This window comes from Aedes aegypti, chromosome 1 (assembly GCF_002204515.2).
Source record: "Aedes aegypti strain LVP_AGWG chromosome 1, AaegL5.0 Primary Assembly, whole genome shotgun sequence".
NCBI lineage: Eukaryota > Metazoa > Arthropoda > Insecta > Diptera > Culicidae > Aedes > Aedes aegypti.
The window spans coordinates 267964912-267973882 of record NC_035107.1 but is presented as its reverse complement, the minus strand read 5'-3'; the positions used below and the strand labels follow the sequence as shown (position 1 = coordinate 267973882).

Here is an 8971-nt window from a genome sequence, read left to right as displayed (position 1 = left end):
ACATATCATCATGCTATCTTTTGTAAAAAATGAAAATCATTTAATAATTGAGTAAACATGTATTTCTGTCCTACACTTAAGCGTTTGAATCGGGATCAGAATCTATCTTCTTATCGATAGGTAATCTGTAGTCGACTTAACGCTTGAGGCTTGCTCTCCGGGTACGAAAAATGGTTGTACTTGTAGATTTGTCCTACTTCGAAGCGCTCTCCTCGTCGAGTAATGGTACAATGACACCTCCAGTATTTTATTTTACCGGGCATTCTCTTCTGAACTTTTCGGGCAATAGGGCCCTAATGCTCTGTTCCAAACGCCTAAATTTAGACCAGAAACAAATAATTTCTCAATTTTTGAATGTTTTTCGTCTAGTTTAAACTCAGATATCAGATAGGGGTTGTTCCCAGTGTTAAGAAGGCAGTAAGTAACCCTGTGGCGTCTGCGTCGACTAAGCCATCGTGGACCCATTTTTAAATGGGTGGGCTTCGTAGCCGTGCGGTTACCAGCGTCAGTCGTTTAGGCGTATTGTGCTACGGAGTGTGGGTTCGATTCCCGCCCCAGTCGGAGAAAACTATTCGTCAAACGAAAAATTCTTCACTGGTCCATTGGTCGTTCCGTGTGTCCGTTGTCTAATGTTAGTTATGTTCACTCTGTGCAGCCTATGGGTGAAGACGGTGTAAATTGTCTTTAAGTTAAAGTTTAAATGGGGTAAAGCTGTTATTTAAGTGGGAAAATTTGTCAAAGTAGTAGCAAAAATACGTTCTATCGTATCATTAATTAATTAATTTTAACAAATGTTTTGGTACCCTGTTAGGAAATCCTCTAGGTATTCTTCAAAGTTTTCTAGTAAATTTTTGTCGTGGAATTTACAGAGATTTTTTACATATTTTCTCGATATTTTTACCGACAATTTATGTTATGTCGAAAAAAATACAAAAAGGTTGAGCAGGCATGTTCTAAGCTATGTATTCTATTGGCATTTCTCTAGAATGTTTTTGTAGAGTTACTCCAAGACTTTTTAACATTGCCTCTGAAAACTAAACCAGAACCTCAACTCCTTACATAAATTCTCTCTCTTAAGCTAGGTATGCTGTTCTGCTCAAGAAAAATAAAAATTTCTTCCCAAGAAATGGTCAAGAAATTTCCCTCAGTGAGCTCCATTTGAATTGACATTTCTATTCAACTGCGTACTGCGATCAAGGAAAAATGCTTTTCTTGAGCATTTCCTGAAAGAAATTTCCCACGCATCGAGATAGGCGATTACTTTTCTGTTGAAGTGCATACTTCGCTTTACAGCCTGAGGCGGCGTCCATTTATTACGTAACGCTAAAATTTGAAATTTGACCAACTCCCCCCCCCCCCTCCGTAACGCTTTTTGTATGAATTTTTTTAAATTTTTGTATGAGCCGTAACGCTTGAGCCTACTCCCCCCCCTCCCCCTAGAGCGTTACGTAATTTGTGAATGCCCCCTGATTTGTTGCTGAACAGGAATCGCTAAAGAATTTGCTCGCAGACTCCTTGCAGAAACGCTTCCTTGATCGATTCATTACATGAATTTCCCATGCATCTAGATAGGCCAAGAAATTACTTGTCAGCAGCGAATCAGGCTTAAGGAAGAATCACTTGGATTCCATCAAGTATTACTTTTTGAATTGTTCCATGAGTTTCACTAGGAGTGGATTTCTTCTTCTTTGTTCAAATTCCGTAAAAAATACTAATTTGATTAGTTCAGGAATTTATTGAAGGTCTCCTTAAGGTGAATTATCTCGGAATCCAAAGATGGTCGTCACAGAGGCCGACTTGCGTCCCTACTCACGTTTTCAAAGACACAAAACTGGAGAAATAGTTAGCACCACATTATGTGACAAATGACTTCTTTTGAATTTGAAAAAAATATCTTCAAGAGTTGTAGATATTTTTAAAATATTCTTTCAAGCATTCGTTTAGCAATAATTGAAATAATATCTACAATAATTCCCTAACCGGTTTCTTTCCAACGTCTTGGAAAGATTCTTGTAAGAATGAATCCAGGAAACTGTCAGTTGTGCCTCTCGAGATAATTTCCAAAAGGCCTTCAAATATTTTTTTTGGGAGTTTCACTTAGGAAAATTCCGTAAATTTTTACAAACTATCGAAAAAATTTATAAGAATAAAAAAAATTATCCACATATATCCCAAATATCCAAGAGATTTTCAGCCCCCAGGATTCCTGACAAACTGGACATCCCTACCGTGAAACAAGCAAATGTTTTGACCAATTCGACACATATCCCACGTACAATATAAACACAGAAAACAAAGAAACACCCACTTGGAATCGACCGTGTGCAGCAGGAAGATGATCCGCTTGCTCTCGATGGTGATGTCCCGGCTGCACTTGACGATGCGCTCGTACCGATCGTGCTTGGCGTCCAGTTCCCGGGCGTACTCCCGGAAGCACTGCACAACCGGATTGTTCTCGTCGACCGGTACATCCGAATCTTTTCCACCGCCGCGTCTTCCGCCACCACCACCGTGACGACCGCCACTGGCTCCACCCTTGTGGAAATTGCCACCGCGCCGATTACCGCCACGACCCTGGTGGAAACTCATCTCGGAATTATTCGTTCACTGTTTATTCACCAAAAAATAACGATAAAACGCGGTTTGGATAGAACACTGATTGAACAAAACACTTTGCGAGCAAACAAAGCACTGATGCGAACTCGGAAGCCGGTTGGACAACAACCGCTCGAAAACGCTGGAATTGAGTTCTGGTGAGTGAATGAGTGCCCGAGTCATCACGGAGACGGAATTCAACTCAATTTTCGGTTGTTTCAACGCAATTCCGTAGTTGAGCCCAATAACTCAATTTTGGCTAAATTTCCAAGGTCCCCACTAGGTAGTTTGGCTTTAATTCCATTAGAAAAATATACTCAATTTTGGGTTGATTTAACGCAAAATTGAGTTCTTTCGACCCAAACATAAGAAAAGATGCATTTACCCAAATTTGGCTTATTGGGACAAAGTACCCCCATTGAGTAGATGCAGCTCTCTCTATTTTTGACAACATTCGTGTGGGAGAAAGAGAAAACCGAGAGATTTTGGGTTGAAACTATAATCGATATACTTAATTTTGGGTAAAGTAAACTCAAAAATTAGGTAAAAATATTTCTCCGTGATCGTTCTTCGATGCGATATCGTCTAATCTTTTACAGGTCGGACTCGATTATCCGGAGTAGCGATTTTTTTTTCACTCCGGATAAAAAATGTCAGACATCGAAAAAACAGAGATTTTTTACTGATATTTTGCAGAGAGCTTTCTTTTTATATCATATATCGATAAAAAATAAAACATGGTGAAATTTGCTTTTTGATTACGCGTGGCGACAGTTTTCATTTTACTGGCTTTTTCGGTAGTTCCCAGTAAACCCAGTAAAATTTTACCCACCCCAGTAATTTAATATAAGTGTGTAGTTTTTTATTCCACCAACTTTTTATTTAGTTTCATTTTTCAATAATTTTGTATGAATCAACATTTTGTTTAAACTCTAAACTACGTTTCACCTACAAAATGTTCTACAGTCTCAAGAATTTCGGTTTTCAGTATACCTTTTGCAATAAATTTCTTAGAAGTTGATCCCGAAATGTGTTCTCGGATTTCACTAAAAATGACTCTACTTTTAAAAAGTTCAAAATTTGCCTTAGCATTTTTTCTAAAAACCATTGATTCTGTCAAATTCATTCATATAGTTTTCCAAAAAAGTTATTATTGTCGCACCGCCACCAAACCGGATCGCGCCAGTGAGACTCGCGACGCGCCTCAACTCGCGCGATTTTGAAATCAGTTTTTTAGTGTGGCGCTGCATTCTTACGATTTTTATGAACACAGCGCACTATTCACATATTAGCTGCGACGCACGGGGCCCGAGAAAACAATAATTATAAATAAATGTTGGTCTTGATTTCTACCGAATACATAATAAAATTTTTTTCGCGAAGTTCATCACAAGTCCTTTAAAAATATTATTAAAATACATCGTAAATTGCGTCACAAATTCTCTTTTTTCTGCAAACTCTACTTCAAATCGCCGGATTATACAGGAATTATTTACAAAAAGCATTTAAGAATTTCTGAAAGATTAATTGAAGGAATCTGGAGGAAGAACCTCAAAGGCCAAGTTGGAAAAACTGTTAGTGCACTCTGAATAATTTGTGGAAAGAATCCATTTTTGGTGATATTGAAGACAATTTTATTAGTATTTCTTGTACTATTTCTTGCAGAAATCCTCAATAAATCCGGAAAATCTTCAACGGATTATTAATGAACAACCGGATGATATTTTCAACTGAAAATTCAAATTTATGTGTAATAAGTGCGAACCTTCAAGTAGGTTCCAAGTTCGGAAGTCTTCAAGAGATTCTTTTGAGCAATTTGATACAGTTTCCTCGAAAATTTTTATGATCAGATAAGAAAGCCTAAAAAATCCAGCAAAAAACTGTTATTTAGTAATTACTAATCCCGGGAATGATATTCCTTGGAAGTCTCAGCACTGAGTTCCTGAAACTGGTAAAGACGTTCTTAGAGATTGCACCAGAAAAGTGCGGAAACAGTCCCCAATACCTGAAAAGTTCGTTCAAGAATTGCAAAGGGATATTCCTCGTGAGTTTTTTGGAAGAATTCATGAAGTATTTTTCACTGGATTAGACAAAGAAAATTTACAAATATAAATGATATGCAGATATCTCTGCACAGACAAAATCACAAACAGATAAAACCAACGCAAATTTATGCAAACTACGAAATTTGTGAAAATCATGATTATTGCGAGTGACATTACTTCACGCAGCGAACTGAACTATCGAATTTCATACATGTTGCCTTATGGAAGGTGGAACGATTATTGCAATACGAACGCGTTATGTATCGTTTTAGCATCACTCCACATCAAAGCGTCGATAGGCGCGTGGCGTACGCTCGGGCCTATCGATCGCAAGGTTCTTGGTTCGATTCCAGGTTGCCACGAAAACATTTTTCGTTTTCAAATTCTGGTTTCATAAGGCAAAATTTATGAATTTCAATCCGATTTCTTGTGGCGAATTTTCATAAGGGGTTCCTATGTTTATCGATAGTCCATTTGTTGAGTGTTTGGTAAACCAAACATTTGAGTGTTTGGTAAACCAAGCATTTGCATTTGCCCCCTCCAGAAAAAAATCCAAGCAACGCCAATGCATTGCTTTATAATTCTCCCCATATATGAATATAAGAACTCCCTTAATACACTGAGAACAGCGTTGCGGTTGAAAATACTATATCAGAGGGTTAAAATAAATACACAACGCCACTTGATTTGTGCAGATTAAATTCGCATTTATTTAGAATATTTTGTGCATTCAATCTTACCATAACACCATTTGTATAGTAAAAATTACTATATCATGGTTAAAAACTTGCAGCAGACCACAATCGAACCGAGGATCTGGCTAGCCGCTCGGCTATCGACGCGGTTGGATTGAGAGGGAACAAAACGCAAATAAAAAGCGTTCGTGCTAGCTCAATCGTGGTTGGAATAGTAAATTTAAAAACACGTTCATGGTTCTCATTACTGCAACGCTTGTTTCAGTGTAGGCAATGATAATATATACTAAGGTGTGGAAGAAGAAGCAAAGGGTATGTATTAGTAAAGAGAAAACACGTAAACAAAAATAACTACGTCACTAATTTACATGGCCTCTTATGGGAGCTCGCTCGCTTGTAGTAGTGAAACATTTTGCACCGTACAAGGAGTCACGCACACTGAATGTCCTCTTCCTCACCTCGGTATAGGATGATTTAACTGCTTACGTTCAGTGCGCATCGTACCTTCGTGCTGTGCGTACACGAATTCTCTCTGCTCTTGGAAGTTTTCTTAAAAACTACCTAAAGCAATAAAACAGTACTTCTCAGTGCTACAAAAACAGTACTTTTCAGTGCTAAAATTAAAAACGGTACTTTTCAGTGCTACTAAAACAGTACTTTTCAGTACTATTTTTTCTACTATTGATCCCTTTACGATCCTTGTTTGGACCCGTGCCTTCGATTTTTCGTTGGACCCGTTGGCGAAAGCTAGTGGTGGTAATCCTTCTTGGACACCGTCTAGGGAAAAAACCTCTCGAAGGTCACGTCTTCTTTCGTTTATTAACTAAACATGGTATCAACAACAAACAAAAAGAAGGGTGAATCTCTGAATTAACTACTTCCTTCCAAAAAAGTGGGTTTTAAAACTGTCACTACACGTGGCAAGAATGGAAGAAAGGACGCTTCACCGGAATGCGAAGTTTCTTCCAAGGGTGAAATGAATAATTGTATCGAAATGAGCAATCAGTTCGATGCTCTAGACAAATTTTCCGAACACCAAATCGAAGCAGCCTCTAGCCCAGGCTCTTTGATTCAAGTGAGGAAGCAAAGAGTGCCGCCTATCGTGGTCAGTTGTTCCGAATTTGCGGGATTTAGGCAGGAGATCTTGAACTCCATTAGGGGAATCAAGGTTTCCTTCCAAATCGCAAAGAAAGGAGACTGTCGCGTTTTGCCGGAAACTCTTAAAGATCGTGAACTTCTTCTCAAACATCTTGAAGAGAAGAAGCACAAATTTTTTACTTATGACGACAAAACTGAACGTTTGTTCAAAGTTGTCTTGAAAGGTCTCTCAAGTGACTATAAATCACCTGAAGAGATCAAAAATGGAATAAATGATATACTTGGATTTTCCCCAGTCCAAGTAATCATTATGAAAAAGAGAACCCAATCTGGCATTGTTCGGAAAGGGCTTTCTCAAGAATTTTATTTAGTTCACTTTAACAAAAAAGAACTAAATAATATTAAAGCTTTAGAAAAAGCAAAACTTTTGTTTGATGTCCGTGTGACATGGGAACATTTCCAGAAACCTGGGAGGAAATTACCAGAACCCCACTCAGTGCCGTCGGTGCCAAAAGTGGGGTCATGGTACAAAAAATTGTCGCATGGATGCTAAATGCATGATTTGCGGAGGTTCTTCTCACGCCAAAGACGTCTGTCCAGTGAAGGAAGATACCACCAAATTCATATGCTGTAATTGCGGGGCTAACCATAAGTCAAATTTTTGGAATTGTCCTTCACACAAAAGGGTCATTGAGGCTCGTGCCAAGCAGATGAAAGATAGTATCCGTTACGATAACGTTCGTTTCCGGAATTTGCCTGGTAGAGTATCGAACAATGCTCATTTTTCAGTTAACGATCGCTTGATCATGAATCATACCCATCAGGAAGATCATAATCATGCTCATTCACGAACTAATTTTAATACGTCGGGTAGCCGTTCGAATCTTTCAATTTCGAATGTATCTACCCACGGTAAATCCTTTGCCGATATCGTAGCAGGTAATTTGAACTCTTCCCCTATTCGTTCCATGAGTACCCATTCTACTTGTTTCAAATCAAATGGAAAAAAAACCCTACCGCCACAGGTAACTCCGCTTCTTCGTCTACCGGAAATTCCAATGGGAAATCACATGACATGAATGCCTCTGATTTTAATTTTCTAACTGAACAATTGAATCTAATGATTGATGCAATGTTCAAAGCCACCACTATGACTGAAGCAGTCCAAGTAGGTGTAAAATTTACAAATCAAATTGTTATTGGATTACGTTTTTCTAATGGATCCAAATAATAATTTAAATATTTTAAATTGGAATGCTCGTTCTCTGAATGGTAAAGAGGACGAGCTGTTCAATTTTCTTACGATTAATAACGTGCATATAGCAGTTATTACCGAAACGTATTTAAAACCTGGATCTAAACTCAAAAGAGATCCTAACTTTTTTGTTTATCGTAATGATCGACTTGATGGGGCATGTGGGGGAGTTGCAATCATCATTCATAGGCGTATAAAACATCAACTGTTTTCATCATTTGAAACTAAAGTTTTTGAAACTTTAGGTGTTTCTGTTGAAACACAGTTTGGAAAATATACTTTCATAGCTGCCTATTTGCCTTTTCAATGCTCTGGGCAGCAAGTTAATTTGCTCCAAACTGACTTGCGTAAATTGACTCGCAATAAGTCAAATTTTTTTGTCATTGGTGACTTTAATGCCAAACATCGGTCATGGAATAATTCTCAAAGTAATTCCAACGGCAGAATTTTATTTGATGAGTGCTCTTCAGGATATTTCTCAATTCAATACCCTGATAGCCCCACATGTTTTTCCTCTTCTAGAAATCCATCTACGATTGATTTGGACTTAACCGACTCTAGTCATCTTTGTAGCCAACTGATTACTCATGCTGATTTTGATTCTGATCATGTCCCTGTTACATTTCAAATATCCCAAGAAGCGATTCTCAATCCTATCAGCTCCACTTTCAATTATTTACGAGCTGACTGGAATATATATAAAACGTATGTTGACTCTAATCTTGATGTTAACATTTCTTTAGAAACTAAACTTGATATTGACAATGCTCTTGAAACTTTAACAAATTCCATTGTTGAAGCCCGGAGCATTGCAATTCCAAAATGTGAAGTAAAATTTGAATCCGTGATTATAGACGATGATCTTAAACTTTTGATCCGTCTTAAAAACGTGAGGAGGAGGCAATTTCAACGCACTCGCGATCCTTCTATGAAAATTATATGGCAGGATTTGCAAAAAGAAATCAAGAAACGTTTTGCTCAATTAAGAAACAAAAATTTTGAAAATAAAATTTCTCAATTGGACCCTGGCTCTAAGCCCTTTTGAAAATTATCTAAAATCTTGAAAAAACCTCAGAAGCCAATACCGGCATTGAAAGAGGAAAACAAATTATTACTAACTAATTGCGAAAAAGCTCAAAAACTTGCTATGCAGTTTGAAAGTGCGCACATTTTTAATTTAGGACTTACTAGTCCAATTGAAAATGAAGTTACTCAGGAGTTCGAAAATATTCTCAATCAAGAGAACGTTTTCGAAAATACCTGGGAGACTGATTTGGAAGAAG

At 37.8% G+C, this 8971-nt stretch overlaps 1 protein-coding gene across 1 annotated transcript in view; it reads right to left on the bottom strand.

Annotated features, from left to right (window-relative positions):
* LOC5573313 (translin-associated protein X) overlaps positions 1–2732 on the bottom strand; it is a 39261-nt gene extending 36529 nt beyond the window's left edge. The window contains exon 1 of the mRNA XM_001654478.2: positions 2309–2732. Coding sequence (XP_001654528.1) covers positions 2309–2589 — 281 coding nt within the window. The 5' untranslated portion in view covers positions 2590–2732. The remainder of the gene's footprint in view (positions 1–2308) is intronic.
* Between the last annotated feature and the right edge of the window lie 6239 nt (positions 2733–8971).